Source organism: Lampetra planeri, chromosome 47, assembly GCF_965212315.1.
Source record: "Lampetra planeri chromosome 47, kcLamPlan1.2.h2, whole genome shotgun sequence".
NCBI classification, from domain to species: Eukaryota; Metazoa; Chordata; class Hyperoartia; order Petromyzontiformes; family Petromyzontidae; genus Lampetra; species Lampetra planeri.
In genome coordinates this window covers 6,684,712-6,705,647 of record NC_136153.1, presented here as the reverse complement: position 1 = coordinate 6,705,647, position 20,936 = coordinate 6,684,712, and the positions used below count along the sequence as shown (strand labels likewise).

The 20,936-nt window shown below is 44.6% G+C and overlaps 2 protein-coding genes across 5 annotated transcripts in view; both read right to left on the bottom strand.

The window, feature by feature from the left end:
* CYB5R4 (cytochrome b5 reductase 4) overlaps positions 1–2,075 on the bottom strand; it is a 48,839-nt gene extending 46,764 nt beyond the window's left edge. For 3 of the 4 annotated variants that reach the window (XM_078615536.1, XM_078615538.1, XM_078615539.1), the window contains exons 1-2: positions 1,859–2,066; positions 296–504 (exon numbers count right to left, since the gene is read on the bottom strand). In XM_078615536.1, the coding sequence (XP_078471662.1) occupies positions 296–463 (168 nt within the window). In that variant the 5' untranslated portion in view covers positions 464–504; positions 1,859–2,066. Of the gene's footprint in view, positions 1–295; positions 505–1,858 lie in introns of all 4 variants that reach the window. The other variant, XM_078615537.1, reaches the window with a different exon arrangement.
* Positions 2,076–9,006: 6,931 nt separating this feature from the next.
* The window catches only part of LOC144733554 (protein eva-1 homolog C-like), a 65,604-nt gene continuing 53,674 nt past the window's right edge, over positions 9,007–20,936 (bottom strand). Inside the window, exons 6-8 of the mRNA XM_078615534.1 lie at positions 17,707–17,898; positions 15,981–16,133; positions 9,007–15,079 (exon numbers count right to left, since the gene is read on the bottom strand). Coding sequence (XP_078471660.1) covers positions 14,664–15,079; positions 15,981–16,133; positions 17,707–17,898 — 761 coding nt within the window. The 3' untranslated portion in view covers positions 9,007–14,663. The remainder of the gene's footprint in view (positions 15,080–15,980; positions 16,134–17,706; positions 17,899–20,936) is intronic.

Sequence of the window (20,936 nt, the reverse complement as noted above, 5' to 3'; positions counted from 1 at the left end):
TTATATTTCACAGATGTCCAGCTGGGTCTCGGGGGGGGGGGGGGGGTTCTCGTGGAGGGGTCTAGGAGGGGGTTTGGTGGGGGGTTCGAGGGGGGGGGTCTTGAAGGGGGTCTCAGGGGGGTTCTTGGGAGGGGTTCTTGTGGGGGGTCTCGAGGGGGGTCTGGGGGGGTTTCGTGGGGGGGTCTCGGGGGGGGGGTCTCGAGGGGAGTTCTCGGGGGGGGGGTCTCGGGGGGGGGGGTCTCGGTGGAGGGTATCGTGGGGGGGGGTCTCGGTGAGGGGGGGGGGGAGGTCGCACCTTGTTCCTGGGGGTGCCCGCTAAGCCCGATCCCGACACGCGCTGCTGGGACACGGGGGCAGGGAACACGCCCAGGAGGGGGGCGCTGCCCCCCACGGATGGAGGCAGCGGAGTCCCAGCGAGAGCAGCGGGGCTCTTGAACACGGGGAGCGACTTCTCGGCTGACATCGTGGGCCGGAGGCGGGCGGGCTGGGCGGACTTCTTCGCGACTGTTGAGAATCAGCGGATGAGAGCAAATACCGCAAAAAATTACTTACTCAGAACGGATTCCTTACTCTTAATGCTTTTTTATTTACCACCATGATCCTGCGTTCTCGTATGTCAGGTCAATTACCTCAAAAGTAAAACTTCTTCTGTGGGAGGTATAAACATCCATAGGTATACAGATGGAGACAACACAAGTCTCCCCCTCCCACTACAGACGAGTTCTTGAACCCACTCGCTGTACTGCCACTTACCTGGTCACCTCGCAGCCCAGCGGATGCGGCAGCCTCACAGAATCTCTGCGTTTCAGTCTCAATCATTAGGTATAGCCCTATGAGCCATTTGGCTCTTGAATCGGATGCAACCGCAACAAACAAAAACATGAACAAAAAACATCTTAAAGTGACAAAAACATTCTAGATTTGAAGCTTTCGTGACTGCAAGGATTCAGTAAAGTTACGTAACCAAATAAATGAAAAATTTAGTTGTTTTCATTTATTTTATTTTTTAAATGAAAAATTTAGTTGTTTTAATTTATTTTATTTTTTACCTACGTGACTTTACCGAAAAAAACAAAGAGTATGACAAACACATCCTCAAGTGACTACGCGCAAACAGAAAAATCCAGGAAAAAACAGCAAAGTCTTCCAGAAAAAGCACCGTACACCAACGCTGTGTGCAAAAATCACAGTGGGATGCAAGTCAAACAATAACAACCATAAAACAATTTAGATTAAAGTTATCAGCCTAACTATGTACTACAACAAACAAATATGGCTAAACCAAAACGCACGCCTCCGAAGCGATGGATAAGGTGCACAGAGCCACCCCGGAAAAATTAAATACACAGAATATACAATTTTTAAAAATACTGTATATAAAACACTAGCAGCTTTGCTTCTATTTCGTAGGCAACAATCTCCCAGGATTCATATTCTTGGTTCTTTCGGTAAAGTCACGTAGAAGGGAAATAATAAAAATACAATTGTATTATTTCCCTTCTACGTGACGTTACCGAAAGAACCAAAAATATTAATCCCTGCAGTCACGAAAGCTTTAAATCGAAAAAGCTCCCGAAAGGGGGCGAACGAGCCACCCCGGTGCGGCCGGGGGCGAGGCCGCCCGAGCCGGCGAACGAATCTAGCCGAGGGTGGGTAAGACCGAGAGGCCTAGGCGCGTCTATAAACGGGGTTCTCTCTCCGTGGCTCCACGTTTGTCCTCTCCCTCCTCTTTCTCCTCCTTCGCTCCGCGGGAGTTTGTCCCCAATGGGCTTGACGGTCTCGTGGAACGGAGGGGGAGAGAGGGAGAGTTGTTAAACAGCGGTGAATGTGTGTGGGGTGTTGCGCAATTGTTCCGAACCAGAGGACGTAGCCGAGATCTCCTTGAAACATCTTCCAAGAAGTTGATTTTCCGTCCCTCATGCGCCCATTCATCAGACAAACGTGAACGGTGGTGGTGTTGTGTTGTGTTTAACCTCACCGGAATGTTGAAACCGTGCAATAAATATATTCCAGCAGAGACGGAAGTGAGTTTCCCGTCAATGTGTAACCCTTTCGTAATGCGACGTTCAGAAACATTTCTTCCGTCACCGCCAGAGGGCCTCCGTTCAACTCAATGTCCATAACGTCTAGATTGGAAGCTTTCGTGACTGCAAGGATTCATACTCTTCGTTTTTATCGGTAAAGTCACGTAGGTAAAAATAAATAATAAAATAATACAAATAATAATATTAATTAAATAACATTATTTTATTTCCATTATAAATAATAATAAAACTAATAGAAATAATAATATAAATAAAATAATGTTATTTTATTTCTATTATTTATCTTATTTTTATAATATTATTTAATTGCTATTTTTATTTCTATTATTTTTATTCTTTATTTTGACCTCCGTGACTTTACCGAAAAATCCTAAGAGTATAATGTCCATAACGTTGGCATCTGGCGGATGGTGGCACTGAGCCCATTCATTCATAGATTTTCATTCATTCATTCATATCCATGCATCCAGACGCTTCTGCGAAGCGTTAATATATCAAGCGTTTGTTTACTCTGTTTCGCCTCGTTGACGGTACCCTGTGGAATTATCGTTAAGCTCTTAGTCTGTGGATTTCATGCAGCTATTGCTGACTAAATTACCACAGGGCACAGTGTTCATTTGGTATTGGGCCGCCAGTGTCCTTGCAATGAAGAACGCTAAAGTAAGCAACCGCTATAATTTTAGCTTTAGGCGGTTGAGCCTCAAGATACCCGTCCTGTAATTGCGTCAGAAGCAGCGGAGTGTATCGCAGTGATGATGCCTCCATGGTCTGTTCCATGGTCTGCTCTGGGTGACCACAGACAAAAAATAATAACATCCTTGCAAAATTAGCACTTCGTCTACATGAAGCTATACGTAATATCCAAGTGCCTATATCTATGGGGCCATTTTGGCAATATTAAAATGATGAAAATTTTAAGAATAGGTCAACTCTTTCTGGTAATAAAACAGGTATTAAGATGGTCAAACACCAAATCGATACCTTTTGAAAGACATCTGCATTAAACACACGCACTTGTGGCAAAACATGCATACAAACATGCATGATTAATATATACATTGTCTTTGCAATGCTCATCGCATTGCATAATCGCACAGGTAAAAAAATACTCAAGAGGATAATTTAGCCAAATATTACAAGTAGACCCCATCTAAAAAATATTAATTTGTATCGGGGAGCTTTTCATGCGTAAAAAAAACTATTATATGAGGGCCAGTCCAACCTTTTCAGGGTGTATTAATTGCATCCATAACAACTCAACTCTGATTCCCAGATGTGTCTCAAAGCAGTCTGGTTTTTACGCCAATATTGTACATCATCAGTGTTGCCAGCGATCACTTGGCTTCAAGAAGCCATCCTGGAAGTCTTCAGCAGTCCTCTCCCAGCGCCTGCCTTGTTATATTTTCTATTAAAAATATAATTCCAATATAATAAATAAGTTTACATAGCATCTTTCACATCAATATGTTTCAAGGGTCCTTCTCAAGCTGAGAAAAGGGCATAGCAAAACCATAAGACGACAATTGTTAATACAGACAATTATTTTCTTGGTTCTCTCGGTAAAGTCACGTATTTTATTACTTCCCTTCTACGTGTCTTTACCGAAAGAACCAAGAAGATGAATACCTGCAGTCACGAAAGCTTTAAATCGAAATCAGACAATTATTGTTCACATAAAAAATGGTCTATGAAGGACTAGTACTGCAATACGTGTTTAAGACTACACATTGTATTTTTAATAAGCATAACAATTCGTAAATAAATTGTTTTAAACAAATTACAGAAAAATGTTGACGGACTCTGGGATCCAACTTGGCCTGGCGATTATTTTCATGGATTAGGTCCACAAAACACAAAAACCCATTTGTTCCAGAGAGTTTATTTAAACGTGAGCAACCAGCAGTCTTTTTACATTTGATACAACCTGTCCTTACAATTGGCTGTCATGTTTTCCTTGACGAGTCACATCGCAGCTGTTCTGTGATCCACCCACCAGATGGTAAGACAGCCACTTGCTCCATACACAAACACAAACCACACGGCACACATGGCAACCCAAAACCAGAATTCCATACTTTATTGAAACGAACAATGTCCTACACTAATTGGTGCCGACTGTGCAGCACTGCCCTCCGTATCGAAAGCGTTTCAAGCCAATTGTCGCATACGAACACGAAATATACTCATACATTTATTAAATGCTCCACTAATTCTTTCAACCGTTACTAAACTGCAAATTATTTAAGCACACCGTGTGATGCAATTATGGTGAAATAAAATGAACCATGTAATCTTCTCCACAGCAGATAAGAGACTATTGAGTTAAAATAAAAATTTCTGCATTATGCCATCATCATCATCATCTCACCATAATGCTATATTGGAGCAAGTGTGGATTTGTTACTGTATTCTATCAGAATTTTTTATGCCAATTTTTTTCTAGCACATATTTCTGAAACATTAATATTAAATAGAATATAGCCCAAATAATTGTTTACGTATTTTTTAAATGTCAGTAAAAAATTGGGATTTTAAGTTGGGAAACATTACGTCCAGTTTACGACAGTCACATTTGCGCCACACATTTCAGACGTCGTTAACGACCCATCTTCCAACACGACTGAACACATTTGAACATCAATGGTTCCACTGTGAAACGTAGAAGAAAGTTAGTGAGTTCATTTTTTTTCAAAAGTTCAACTCACTTAAGCAGAGAAAGGAAGAAGATAAGATAGGAAAAATAATTTTAAACATTTAGAAACAATGCTTTGGGCCAATTTCGGTGAAAATGTCATGTTCAGTCCTGTTATAACATTTACATTGGCGAATACGTTGTTTTTCAAATATTTCAAACATTCCTTGATGTAATTGTCTATTCCTTTATTACTTAAAGTAGTTTAGATTGTACTAATTTTAACCGGTATAGGTTCGAATGGAAGCACGAAGGCTCCCCAAGTCCTCCGCAGGACCGAGGAAGTTAAGGACCGTCCAATTGATATAATGAAGACAGGAGTCTAGCTACGACTACTAAGTGTGTTTTTCAAGTATTTGGCTGCTATAAATGTCCCACATGATAAGCCACTCCATGCTTAGAATTGCGCGGAGAAGGAGCAACGCATGGATTAGAAGGCATACGCAAGTTTATGACAATTCAAATTATTCAGAAAAGTGGCCTTGGGCAAAACACATCGGTATAATAAATGATTGCAGGTCATCAATAATTAGGGTGAAGTGGCAGCCAATGAATGGAACATATCCGAAAGGACATGGACTGACTGACGAGAGGGAGCGGTGAATCCATCTCGAGTGCAGGTACGAGGTGGTGGATCGTTACATCGTGACAGATGGCGGTGGATTGGGGAAGCCTTCATCCAGAAGTGGGATCGACCATGGCTGATGATGACGACGATGAATGGGCAAGAGCCAAGACTTGAATGATCGGTTGTACCTTGATGGGGCAGTGAAAATAACTCAACGACGGAAAAACCGAAGGAATCATGCAATTTAACAGTGGAAGCTCCAGAGTTAAATGCTATAACGCCACCTGTTGAATGAGTTGTCTGTGCAGGACATTTCCCACTGAATAATCTTTTCTCCCAGGGTCCATGGAGCTCTGAAAGGTGTTGGATTCATGTGCATGGAAACCATGGTGATGACAAGAGTGAAGTGAATGTTACTGGTAGGAACTTCCTGGTTACACCAGCCCACAGGGGATTATTGTGTCCGTCCGTCCGTCCGTCGTGCATCCAAAAATGGGAGGGGTTGGGCTGGGTGGAAAGGGGAGGGTGAGGAGGGGCTGGGTGGGGAGGGGCTGGGTGGGGAGGGTCTGGGTGGGGAGGGTGGGGCTGGGTGGGGGGTGGGACGGGTGGGGCTGGGTGGGGAGGTGCTGGTCACCCCGTGGTGCCCTTATAAAACTCAACGTTTAACCTACTCACGCCGGCTTGTGTCCGCCCTCATATTCGGCCATATTTGCAGGCCATTGACCGAGCAACCCAACGTTCCTACCAGCTCCCTCCGCAGGAATGTGAAAGGCTACCGGTGATGTAATACTGTCGAACCAATGACGCCGCGTGCAAGGACATTAGGTTCGCAAAAAATAATAGACATCCATGGACATTGTGTTAAAGTTTTTTTTTAATACGTGGGGATTGTGCCCTCTGCATAATAGTATTGCTGAGTTGATGTTTCTGCTGTGTTTTAATGAGCACAGGGTGAATAAGGCAACACAAGCCAAGAGAAATGTGAGTGAGGGCTTTTAAAATCGTGGTAATTTAATTGACTTTTTTTTTAAACAGACATCTTTAATACGTTTGTTTTGGTTGGCTTAAAATGAAAAGGGGTGATTTAAGCATACGTAAAAAAACATTTGGCTTGCAAAACTATTTCAAAGGCATATTAGTAATATGACCAACGTTAATTCCTGTAAATGTTCACGATTTTAAGCCAGTATCCTTGTAAAATAAATATATCTACAGTACTATTACATTTGATGTGAAATACCAAAGTGATAAGCCATCAAAGGCTAAGTCATTTGGCCATGATCCATTCTCTGTCTGATTACCACCATACATAACATTGTTATGACTGAATAGTAATTTGTATCCACTTATTAATCCCATTATGTATAAAGACCTCCCCAAGTCATATACACATGAGGTTGTGAGTTCCTTCCCGACCCTGACGCCTGTATATTTGGAGTTTCCGTGGTCGCGTGGATTTTTCTCTGGGTCCTCCAGTTTATTCCTCTACATTTAGAAGCATGCGTTTAGAGTACTTGGCTGCTATACATTTCCACATGATAAGCCACTTCATTGTGGCCAGGTCGCCCTTCTGAAAAAGAGCTATATAGCTCAGTGGGCCTTACCTGGTTACATAAAAATAGTTTTTCATAGTTTCATGTTGGACATGAGGATTGTTTGACGATACTTCACCAATTTGGTAAAATGTGGATTGGTGAAGGGGATGGTCCAGGAACGGTTTCAGATATCACGAGCCACTGATGTTTGCCGTCACCGGGAATCAAACTCAGGTGGCCGGATTCATTGTACACTGTGCAAACCACTACAACACGACTCCATCCAAACGACTGATATATCTTGGTAAAGGAAAAAAAAACTGACCACCTGGACCCAGACGTTGCTACCGCACAACCAGTCTACAATGTAGTAACATCAGTTGTGAGAGTGAGATTATCTGGGAGGTTGCTTCCAATACGATGGGGGGGGTGGAGGTGAAAATTTGTCTCGAAAATTTAAATGAGAAATGTTCACACTTCGATTACTAATGGACATAGACGTAGAACACAGGTCTTCAGCTGTCTGCAAAGTGCGATGAATGCCCTCTAGATCAACACAAAAGCTGCCTTTCTCTGTGAAATTGACTGCAAAATCAATCGCCTAGATATGTCATCTGAAACTACAAATGGCAAAGTGGACTTAATTGCCTCCTCAAATGTCAGCTTCGAGCCATCACTTCGTGTCAATAAGTTTGGTGGGAGAAGAAGAAAAAAAATCTACTTACGTAGGTTAGGCCCAGTTTATTTATCACACCAGCGTCGATTATTAAAGCTTTCGTGACTGCAGGGATTCTTGGTTCTTTCGGTAAAGTCACGTAGAAGGGAAATAATAAAATAATACAAATACAACATAATAAGATACAATTCTCACGACGTTTCGGCCACAGGTTCATTAGGACGCTGTCTTTCCGACAGCCCTGTTCTTCACCTGAGGATGGCTGCTTGCGTTGTGGCCGAAACGTCGTGAGAATTGTATCTTATTATGTTTTATTTTTATTATTTTATTATTTCCCTTCTACGTGACTTTACCGAAAGAACTAATGTTTTTTGTGAAGGGCCACCGTAATAAATGTCAGATTGTGACAATGCGTCGTTTCAACAACAAAAAAATCGCAATACATTTCAGCCGTTTGTCAATTCGTTGCTGAACGAAGGCCTCCCCATGTTGGTGTTGGTCAGGGAAGCTGCTGGGCCATACTTCACTATGCTGGTCAATGCAGGTTGCTTAAGGGAGGCCAAGCTCGGAACTCGTTCAGATATCAATCGCCACTGTTGGTTGACCGCACCCGGGATTTGAATTCAGGCCACCGTGTTTACAGCGCAGTGAGCTAATCACTGCGCTAGGACCCCGTCCTATTTGTTCGTTTTAAAAGCAGCATTTGTCTGCGACGACGGTGGTAATACATTTCACATTCTGTGCCACTTGTACAACAACAAGTTGTGTCGCGGCCCCCGTCATCACGTAGCGAGCTAGGCACGCCATGATTCAGCCTCCCACCCCCACAGCCCTTTCGGCAGAAATTTGATGAAGTCACTATTTGGCGTCACGATTCGGTGTGTCACCGTTGAAGCATCCGGTCTTTTTCGTCTCTTTTATTCATAATCTCGTTGATTGTCCCTCTCAATCCTCGTTTGTCCAGTTCTTGTTTTAGAGGCTAAATTTAATCAATCTTAAATAACCGATTCTCACACGCACGAAACCGATACACGTATTGCGAGCACAGGAATCGATTATAATCGATAGATCCAAGTGTCGTTGATACCCACGTGGATAGTGAAGAAGTGGCGATTGTGAAATTGTTCGAGGCAGGGACGGTGTTAGAAGAACAGACAATGATCGATGAAAGGGATTTCATCGCCAGCTAAACTCTCTGAGTGATTGATACCGGTGCTTTCTGCCCCCAGCCACCCCACCCACCCACCCCCAGCCCTTAACCCCTGACCTCTCAGCCCAAGTCAACACCAGGCCATGACAACCCCATCTACCACGGCCACACCGAGGAATCCTGGATCTCTCTGCCAAAGTTTCATTTGTCATTTCGCATGAACACTTTTGCATGCCCTCTTGAGGCAGATACTGCCGCTGTAAAAGCAACTCCACGTCAGTGCACGCAGGGGATCCATTGCTGAGGAAATGGTATAAACATGATCGACAAAAAAACCATACCACGTCATAAATGTGCTGTATTTATAAACATTAAACAACGTTTTGAAATGTTTAGGTCATAAAAAAGGATACGCTTACAACTCTTGCTTTGCACACAATTGCAATACAGTACAATACACAGGCACTTCTGACCTAATCATAACTTAGTCGATGACATATTGTTTTAAGCGACCAATAGCGACTTATTATCTAAGACCAAATCACCCACAATGTGCCTGATCTCACCAGATCTCCGAAGCTAAGCAGGGTTGAGCCTGGCCATTGCATGGATGGATGACCACCATGCATAGCAGGTTGTTATAGGCTTCTGCAGGGCAAGTTTGTGGGCAGTGTAGAAAAACAAATCAATGTTGTACCGTACTTCTATGCTCCCTGCCTTCACCAACCTACACTGACAAGCGTGGTCAAGTTTGGTCGAAATACTTGCATGGCATGGGGAAGCCCTCGTCCCACAGTGGATTGACAGAGGGCTGCACATGTACAATGGCTCACTGTGTGGATGCTACGAGTGAGAACATGTTTTTGGGCAGAGTGAACAGCGCAGCCTTAAGGTGCAATAGCAATAGGGTTCCACAATCATCAAACCCAGGCCGTGGAGTGAGAAGACCATTCAGCCTCTTGTGTAATCAACACACACAAACAGATACAGCCCCCATGTCATTATGTAAATAATAAATTCCATATTCTTTGGGTCTTTCGGTAAAGTCACGTAGATAGGTTCAAAGAAAGTAACAAAATACTCCGACGTTTCGATCGCAAGACAAGCGGTCGTCATCAGGAAAAATAAATTATGACGACCGCCTGTGTTGCGATCATTTTTTGTTATTTTCTTTGAACCTATCTACGTGACTTTACCGAAAGACCCAAATAATATGAATTAATGCAGTCAAGAAAGCTTTAAGTCAAGATTTAATGAATTATAATTTAGTTAACAACTAGTCCAATTTACTTTCACAAATTTCAGCTCTCCATGCTATCCTGCTGCTAAGTATCCTTTCCGTAACAGATCTATTTTCAGGCGGAATTGGCAAATTGGCTGTTCGCAATTAAGTCTCTGATTATGGCTAGGCGATGCCAGTGCACGGTGTGGAAATGCAGCGAAACTTTGACCATGTCCGGAATTCAATGCACCGATGCTTACACAGAAGCAGGGGAAACCGTCAACTCAAATTAATGTGCACCATGCCAAACAATGTTGATGCACTCTCAAGCGTTGATTCAGTACACAATCACACCCGGGCAAGACAACAGCAACATAATAGCGTCCCCCTCTTGATAAAAATATAACTTTGTCGTTTGTCATCACTTGCCGTAAAATGAAACACAAATGCAACAACAACGGCAGTGAGTCAGCAACTCAAGGAGAAAGGCCGGTCAACATTCAGCCAACACATCTTGGGCCAAGGAAATCTTTACCGACTGATGAAGTGCGCCGATGGTTCATTAGCCGGAGGTTATTATGATCATCATCATTTCATTTAACAACCTGAACGGGCGTCGTGATATTACAGTGTATATTTTCCAATAATTATTTTGTGACATCGATGCAGCGAGGGGAGCTTTGTCGGCCCAGGCAATCTGCCCACGTGGCGAGTAGAAATTGGAGTTTGCCGCGGGCTCGCTCGCATGCACTAAGTGCCCTCTCTGTGCACGGAATGCTTGGCAGTGATGAGACGAAATTGCCAGTACCGCATTGTGGAATTGCAGGCATCACTGCATGAGCTCAAGAAATTAAAGCCTAGGTCACTACCCGATGATATTCTTGCAGCCAATGTTCCAAGCCATTCATGCTGCCTGTTATTTTTTTAACAAAAAATGTAATGTCTGTACATTGGAGAACTCTTAACGTTTGCACCTCCATGCCGTGCATGACGGGTGCACTGAGGTGGAGGTGTTTCATGCAGATGTTAAGTTCAGCGGGTCCGTTGTACACACTATCTTAAGTGACGTTAATATCCTAAGTGACAGTGTGAACCTAGGGGGAATATCCTTAAAGGAATATAATGCAACTGGTTACAAGACCCTAATCCAGCAGGGGATCAGATTTAGAGGCAAGTGCTGGGGAACTCTTTCGGACAGGGCAGAGAGAGACACATGTAGGGTCAAGCATGTTCTGGTACCAATGACCATTCATGTGCCTCTGCGAAATTTTGAACGAATGTATGGTAATCAAAGTCGTGTAACAATTTGTACCCTCTATCACCTCGCGATTTGAAGATTTGTCACGATTCGGTGGTCGCAATTCGATAAAATTCTATTGATTTTTTTACAATTGTCATGGATTTAGAGCCTCTCATGACCACAGAGTTGATTACATTAACCAATTACATACAACATTTACGAATCGAAAATAAACGATTCTTCCACACAGAGTTCGATGTTATCCTGAGCATAAGAATCGACGTGACGCGATGAATTGATGCATCATCACATGTCTACTATTCTTGGGTTTTTTAACAACTCTGGCACCCCCCCCCCCTCTCAGCCAGTCTACATAACAAAGGCTCAGTCCTTTGTTATGTAGACTAGCCGTAGCTTCAGCCGCACTAACCTTGCCATAGTAATAAAAAGGGGGCCTGTCCTGGCTCCTCCCACCTCAACCAGTATATATACGGGGTCGGATCTCTTGGAATTTCACATTTACTTGATACAGCAAGCGTGCTGTGACGGTTCCACCTGAAGACGGAAGCTTGTGTTGCCTCCGAAACGTCGTGATTTTAATTTTTTATTGTATTTTTATTTTACTTTAATAAATTTTATTTTTTTACCTATGTGACTTTACCGAAAAAACCCAAGAATATGAATCCTTGCAGTCACGAAAGCTTCAAATCTAGAATTCAAGTCTAGAACATGTCTACTAATCACGAGTGCATATTATTTCGACGCGGCATGGGCAGTTTAATGCATGAGTTGTTGAGCCGCCTTTAGGAATACCTGCAAAAACGAAAATGTAATTACACTGCGTTTTTTTTTTCTATTAAATTTTCAGAAACACTCCCTGAGCAGCCAGGCATAAAATGTACGATATAAAACATCTATGACCTTTTCCTTTTGCATCACGTTCTAAGAGCAATATGAAGTTCGATTTGCGATGCACTTGCGGACAATGCTGCGGAATCTTGTCAAGCGAGTACTCTATAAAATAAATATATATATATACACGATGGAACAAAATATATAACATTTGAACGTAAAAGAGGGCTGCTTTTTGTCCCTGAATATATATATATAATGTATTATTTCCCTCACACTGGATTTTGGCAAAAAAAAATAAGAATCGAGACATTTCGGTTGATAGAGAACACCAGTAAGTTCTCATCGGCATGTGAAAACCATTAGGCAAGTTGTTCAAATGATTTAGGGGAACAGTTGTGAGCCCTTGCCAAAAGACTCACAGGGCAAAGGTCATGGGGATTCTTAGGTGCCCTAAGTCCCAAGGCATTTTCAAGAACACCTCTTTTTTTTGTATTTTTAAAGGTGCCCAAATTAGCTGCCAAATGGCCGTGTGCACATGTAATGGTGATGCATGTTCTACATTTCTGTACGTACACCAAAAGTGAAGGTCCTACAATCGTGTTGATTGTTTTCTAAGGGATATTTTCAGGTCATTCTTCCCACGTCGCTGAGGCACGGGCGAACCTCACCTAGCCGTGGGAAAGGCTGGCCGGTATTTGCGTCGTAAATCAAGAACTTCCAACGGGATTCAGTAAGAGAATCCAAGCACGAAACCGTTTTACTTACGATGATGGGCGGCATGCGTTCACATCGCCACGTTGCGTCATTGCCACCAATATAAAAAGGAATCTGCAGATGGCATCAACATCGCACCAATTCCATCACTTTCTGTAAATGATCATAAACTCATCGGACAGGAAAATTTTGTGCAGGCAGGAAACAAGTACGAGTTATAATAATGCACGCAAAAAGACAATTCCTAGAAGGAAAGATGCACGATTGTGACATCATTCCGCCCATCATGCCTTGCACGTCACGTGACTTAACCATACCTCGCCGATAATGCACAGGAGCCTTGTATTAGACCACCAAGGGTCAAACACATGGCCGGCGCCGGTGTGCGGCGTTTGCGACACTTTGTGCAGCGCTAGTGGACCAACAATGATAAAAAAATTGACACACATGGCAGAGGTTGCAACCGGGTACCCGATACCCGTATCCTACCCGATACCCGGCTACCCGTACCCGGCCGGGTACGGGTACGGGTACCCGTTTGCGACCCTGGTGCGGCCGGGTACGGGTACGGGTAGACCGTGCGTCACCGGTGAGTAACTGTTTGTCACTCATTTCCCAACGTCTTGTCTCTTCTCACAATTCAAGTTCCTAGAATCAACTCACCCGCGCCTGCAACATGGCTTCATCCCAGAGGTCGCAATCAGATACCCGATACCCGTACCCTACCCGTACCCGGCCGGGTACGGGTAGGGTACGGGTACGGCCGGGTACGGGTACCCGTTTACGACCCTGGTGCGGCCGGGTACGGGTACGGGTAAGGAATCAAAACCCATTTGCGACCTCTGACACATGGGGCCCACAGCAATTGTTTCTCCCGGCAAGCCGCTGTACAGCCGCACAGCCGCGCAAAGCCACTTGGCTCAAGCGATAAAACTCAATTACACGTAATCAAGCAACGGCGCGCTCAAATCGCGCAGTCGCCCTTTGGCCCCTCTAACCCGAGGTCAGGCCTAGCCGGAGTGCTAAGCCGCGTTTCCACAGCTGCGGTTTGCCCTGGGTGATTGTTTATTATTTATTTCCTTTCCGGGGTCACTTTTGTTTTCTTTGCCCCCCTTTCTTCCCATCAGTAGTAAAAATATAGGTAATTAGAGTTGAAGCAAAAACCGTCAAGAATGAACAAACAACAGTCGTGAGTGAGCAACGAGGCCAAATGTCTGTCAAGGCCCTGGGGCATGCAGCAGTGGACTGTAAGAGAAGTACGCTCGGACGCGGATAGTCTTTCTGCGCCGAGCGCTGCTCTGATCCTGCGAAGGCAGGCAGGGTGAGATGCCCAGAACCACGTGCTTTGGTTGCAAGTGTTTATTTTGTTTAATTCGTCGTTCAAGATGAATTTCTGCATTTAAAGTCAGGCGCACACGATTAACATAGAACAGCATTCGAAACCCAGCACTTTGGCTGATAACATTAATAATAAAACAGAAATATAAACTCTTTTAGTTTTTTTTTTTACAAAACCACTAAGTGTGCAAATAACGTTTCATTTACAGCACCAGGTCACACAGCGTTCACGACAAAAGTAAAACGTGTACAATACAAAATATAAAAATAAAACTTCTTGTTTTCCACGATGATTTTATAAGTCGGGAATCTTACGATCCTTGACAATGTATGAGTCGGGAATCTCAAAGACAATGCGAATTCAAGGTCGTCTTCATTGCTTTACTCGCTGCTCTGCAAGACACACAGCTGCAGATGCATCACGGTGCTGTGCGTCCATACAGCCAACCGCAAGGGCAGTCACGCAATGGCCATCCCGGACTCTCCGAAGACGCAAAAATCGCGGGACACGGCCCATCGCTCGGCACACTCGGAACACCGGCCTTCCGCCGCCAGCTCCGTTGTGTTTGCAAAGCTACGCTTCACCGCTGTTTGCCTTCGCCCGGCGAAGAAAAGGTCAAGGGGTCGGTCAATAGTAGCGGTTGAGGCTGGTGGTGGCGATGGGATTGGTCCTCCCGTTGCGCCAGATCTCGTTAAGGATGCGCTCGCGCTCCTCGATGCGGTGCGCCATCTCGATCTCCTCGGCCGACGTGAACACGTTGTGCGTGACGTCGAAGCGCCGCGCAAAGCGGTTCGACCCCGACGTCGAGCCGCCGATCCCGCCGATCCCGCCGCCGCCGTCCGAATCCGAGTCGGACTCCGAGTCCGAGTCCGTGTCGCTGTCGTCGGAGGCCCCATCCGAGCGGGAGGCGCGGGCGCGCGCGCCGCCCTTAAGAGAGCGCACGTCGTGGCGGCAGTGCACGCGCACCACCAGCGCCGCCAGCGTGAGCACCAGCCCCAGGCACAGGCAGGAGACGAACACCAGCGCCGCTCGCTCCACGTGCTCTGCGGGGACGCGGGGAGCGAAGGGGTCAATCGTAGATACTGCGCGCTCGCTCGCGTAACAACATTGAGGGAGATATATCAGAATGGAATTCATTAATTACACTCGTCAACACACTTTTTCTGGCGCAAGGTATTTCAACGGTTTTAAGGGTGCTGATTCCAAATCTGGCATCAGTTTTTGTCTATCAAATCCGGTTTTTGAGATATCAAATATTGCATTTTCAATAAAAGCTGCAGAAGAAAAATGTTAAATAAATGTGGATATCTACATAAAATGATATTGTAAACACACTATCCTAAAAATACAGCACCATATTTTAACACTAAAGCAGTCACTGACTCGCAACAACTTGCAATCATAAGAGACAGAGTTAATTTCGGGTAAAATCAATGAAAATGGGGTATGCCGATAGCATAAAAATTTGATGTGATAGAGCAAATCTGAGATCAGATTTGGAATCAGCACCCTGAAATTAGTCTAAAACAGCTGCAAAAGTCCAGGCCAGAAAAATGTTTTTTTTTGTTGACCAGTGTTAGCAGCGCTTCATCAATTCACTGTCGTGGGGAGTTGTTTGAACCGCTACACTGGACAGTGTAACCGTTAGCACGCTGTGCTACGAAGCTGTCGACCCAAGTTCGATTCCCACCAGTGACGATTATCTGAACCGGTTCCTTGGCCTCCCCTAGGTCGACTCGGCCTCAAGTGACTACCTGGTGCGGAGTGTAAACATCGCCACAAGGGAGACAAAGGCGGCCGGGCACGGTCTTGGCCACCCACCCTCTCGTATGCCATGCCGGCCTTCATAGGTGCTCGCTAACAACACTTGCCCCAACAGTCTGTTAAGGCTATACGGTGGAGGGGGGATCTTTATCATTTTGTCTTTGGCGAGGGGAGTCTCACTGGACAGGTAGCTGTATGTCGCAAGCGTGTTGAGGATGATGGCCGCGCCCGGGGAGATGTCGGTGGCGTTGAGACGGGTGGGCACATCCGCATCTTCGCCCTCCGAGAACTTCGGTCCATCTGCAGGCTCCTTCTGCAGCTCCATGAGGCCAGCTGCACCCACGTGGTGAGAAAAACATTCTCTGGATTAAGTCTGGGGGGTGCAATAGTGATCTGCGCTTGATTTCTGGCCAAGGCTCATGTCAGTCGTGAATCATCACGGGGGCGAGATGTTAACTACCTTGCCTAGTATACAGGATTCATCTTCTTGGTTCTTTCGGTAAAGTCACGTAGAAGGGACAGATCTGGTCTTCACCTGAGGACGGCTGCTTGCGTTGTGGCCGAAACGTCGTGAGAATTATTTTATTATGTTTTATTTTTATTATTTTATTACTTCCCTTCTACGTGACTTTACCGAAAGGACCAAGAAGATGAATCCCTGCAATCACGAAAGCTTTAAATCGAAATTTAGTATACAGGAGGTCGTGGGTTCGATGCTGAACCTGATGTCTGTATATTTGGAGTTTGCATGTTTTCCCCGTGGTCGCGTGGATATTTATCCGGGTCTTCCGGTTTTCCCCTCCACATTTGGAGACATGAGTTTAGAGTATTTGGCTGCTAAATATTTCCACGTAATAAGACACTTCCTTGAGCTATCATTTGTGGGCAGGTTGTTTCTGAAAAAGAGCAATATAGCTCTAAGGGCCTTACCTGCTAAAATAAAACATAGTTTAGTTTTAAATAGTTAGGTTTCAAACCCATACTCGGTCCTGAGTCTAGCTCACTCTTGCAAGCCTTCAGTTCTTAACTGAAGGCTCTTCATTGAGTACCTGGTATAAAGTCGCGACCCCTGAGGTACAAAGAACCGGGACATATCACAAGAAGAAGAATATCTCACAATACCGAAAAAGGGGAAATATACCTGTAAACGCATTGTCTTGAGCACATGTGGCAAAAAAAGCAACCTAAGAATGGTTTATATTTTGTAAAGAGTTACAGATTTCCCAGGACAGTTACCTCAAAAAGAGGATAATCCTAGGAAAACCAGGACAGGTGGCAACCCTAACCCATTTCAGTGTGTAAACATCAGCACTTAGGAGATAAAGAAGGCTGGCCATGAATCTGGTCACAACACCAGCCCCTCGTGTGCTGTGCTGGCCTTATAGATGCCCGCTAACAGCACTTGCCCCAACAGCTTATGCAGGCTAACCCTGGGAGGCGTCTTTGTCTTTGCCTGTGTAGTTCGTGTGGCACAGCAGGAGACACAAAGTGGTGCATCTGCCAGTCATCACAATCAGTCAACCCACGGCACCTGTGCCTGTCCCGTGACCTCCGGTCAGCGAGCCTTCGACAACTCGACGTGGCCCTCGGAGTGCACCTGGCCTGGCACAAGCGCCGCGGTGAACGTCACGTGACGAGTGGCGGCGGCTGTCAGTGTTGTTGTTGTAATCTTAATTTGGAGCTTTCGTGACTGCAGGGATTATTCTTTGGTTCTTTCGGTAAAGTCACGTATAAAGATAAAATAATACATTAAATAATAGTATACTACGACGTTTCGATTGCAACACAAGCAATCATCATCAGGTATAAAAAAAATAGCAACAAAAATCTAACCAGGAAACCATAAACAGACATATAAGCAGACAGATATCACAAAGATACACAGAGAGAGAACACGTAAACCAACCGGGAGGCGAGTAGTGCGTCGCCGCGTCGCGCACTGCGTATCCGTGCGGATGCCCGCGGCCGGCGGGCCCCGGCGGTGCTGCCTGCGCCTCCCGGCTCAGGGAGGGGGCGGCTCGGGGCTCCGGCAGTGAGCGCGAGTGGCTGGAGAGGCGCACTCCGCGGGGCCTGTGGTCGTCCAACACCCTGCGCGGGACTGTGGGGCACACGTTCGCGACGGTTTGCTTTGTGCGATTTCACGCCGCGCAAAGATTCATCACCACGTGAGAACTGAAGGGACCAGGATGAGTTCCATTTTTAAAAGTGAACAGGATGAGTCATACTAATAGGGTTTATCTCCTTTTTTCTGGCAACAAAACTGACATCTTTTGCAAGGAATCATGTTTACATTAACCACAATACTTGCAGTCAAATGCAAACAAAAAACATAACTCTGATAATTGCTTGCATTTGACTGCAAGTATTGTGGTTAATGTAAACATGATTCCTTGCAAAAGGTGTCAGTTTTGTTGCCAGAAAAAAGGGGAAAAACCCTATTAGTATATTTTGGTACTGGCAAAGGATTTCCCATAAGGATGAGTCATATTTGACCTGGGTCACCAAAAAGGATGGAAACAAATTAAATCAAATAAATTACACTAAAGAAGGAAATAGAAATCGGAACAAAAACAACTGTGGTACGTGAGAAATGTAATTTTTTTTTTTTACTCAACCCGAACGGTGTAGGGAGCTGCTCGTCCAGCAGTGGATTGACCAAGACTGACAAAATGTTATTTATTTATAGTTTAGTCGTGTCATTATTATTACGATGACAAATATTCCATGATATGAATAAATATTATTTTGTTAGAAATATATGCATGTGTACATTCAGTCTGCAAGTTCAGTGCTGACGGTTGCTCTCCGAGAAGATGTCTATCATATAAGCTACTTAAAAGAGTGGTAAGCAGTGAGTCATTTGCCTTTAATATTTGAATGCAAATCTATTTATTCTCTCGATTCTATTTGCTGGTACTGAACGCAGGCATCACTCAGTGACATGTTAAGGCAAATCATTTTCACACATGCCAATTTTACTCAAGCTCAAACGCTTATTGTGGAATTGGCCAAACGTCCCAAGGAAGAACCCCCCTGCAAATAAAAACATACCACGCGGATATTTTACCAGGATAAATGAGCACTGTTAAACAACCAGCAGTTTACATGTTCCCCACCGTGGTCGCGTTGATTTTTTTCCGGGTCCTCCGGTTTTTCCCTCCACATTTAGAATCCACATGCGCATGGAGTAGTTGGCTGCTATAGATTTCCATATGATGATAAGCCATTTCGTTGCGCTATTATTTGTGGCCAAGTTGCTTCCGAAAAAAAAACGCAGTGGGCCTTCATTGGTAAATAAAAATAGTTTTAAAATGTTTTTTTTGAAACTCCCAAACCCACAAGGTTGTGAGAGAGCCAGGAGATAGCCAGGCGGCAAATGGATTTTTTTAAATGTATCTGTGCAGAGCCTTGAGTTATCTCCTTGTATGCGTGGGTATTCTCCAAGTACTCTGGTTTCCTTCCATATGCCAAACACTCACTCAACAAAATTGGTCAAACGTCCCAGTGCAGGTTCCTCCTAAAATAGTTTTGACCCTGTTTGGCTTTTCTGAATAAAAAGGACATTGAATAAAAACCCATAGCTTAAGCAAATTTACCAACTGGACTCATTTGCATTTGTCATTTTTGTACAGCGTCTTGATATTCCAAATCTAAAGAAATCTACTGTAGCACATTACTTTATGCAAAAAAAATTGCAAGTCAAATTTCAAATTACATGGCGGCATTCAAGGCGTTTGGAGCAGAAGCAGCAGTTAAATGCTCTAAAATGCACCCTGTCAATCAATTCTAACGGGAACGCTAAATCGTGTTAGAATACATACATACATAAAAACGCTGTAAGCCTTCAAACCGAGGCATGGGCGGTCCGTGCCCAGCGCCCCGCATGCGTAAATTAATCGAGTTACTTGTCCAAACCTGTGAGCACTCTGCTAATGGGTAGCTAATTACGTAACCGCAAGTCCATTTACTCCGTTAGCTTTATTTCCCCCTCGCGAGAAGAGAGCGAGGGGTGGGGTGGGGGGTAGAACAGACATGGACCGCTACTGCACGGGCTAACCCCCGCGCCCCCCGCAGTGCCCGGTGGGATTGTCCAGAGCCCCGTGCAGTCCCCGATGCCACGTGTGCGGCAGAGTCGTCAGCAAACAGGGCACTTGTAAAAAAAAAAAGTGGCGCTGTGAACACAGAGTCCTGGCAACAACGGCGAACGGCGCTCATCAAAGGCTCGCGAGAGGGCCCTAATGGTATTACCACCTCCCCCCCTCCTCCCCGAGTGCTGGCAAGCTTTATTTATTTATTTAGGGCAAAGTGCCGTTAAAAAGTCATTCCCAGCCTTGGTGGCATATGTGGGTGCCTTGCTGAATTGTGTCGCAATGTATGGATGTGTGTCGAACGTCTTTCGCACCGTACGTAGCTAACCGTGCTAATCGGAGGTATGGGGGAAGGACAACCACCTAGACGTAAAAAGCAGTTCCAAAGAAATTAGTTTTTCAATCGAGATTTTAAATGGCTTCTGGGTTGGTGTCATTTCTGTAAGGACCTCAACTCTTTAATTTCTACGTGACTTGAAAATGTTTATTGTCGGGACACACAGAGCTCCATATAAACTGAGCCTTTATCTTTAAATACGTTACATTTCTGAAACATATCCCTCTATAAGAGAATGACCCGCTGATGAAATGACCTTCATGTCACACTGAGCTGCTGTGTAAGCATATTTAGAAACCATAAAAGCGCAAATTACATTAATGTTACAGATATTTTGGATTACATAGATCTGTGTCCTCTGCTGCAACTCTGGTATGGTGGAACAGAACTGTATGGCTATGAATAATGTGATACAATAATTCGTGATAAATCTTGGTTTTCTAATTGACGATCTGATTGATTGTCCTGTCCCAGAAGTAACTCAGGGCTTCCAATATTCCAGCCGTCATGCCCCATCGTTTCCAGCTTCCTCATCTCCAATGTGGATTAAGTCATTCGGCATTATTAGTAAAACAATCTTGGATGAAAGTGGAATTTGTTTGCTGTTTTCTTGTCATTTTTTTACACACCCAGGTATCCCTTGATAAAAGGACTTCCAAGCCACAGTTCACGTTGCTATTTTGGCCACAATTCTGGCATATTTTGGTGGAA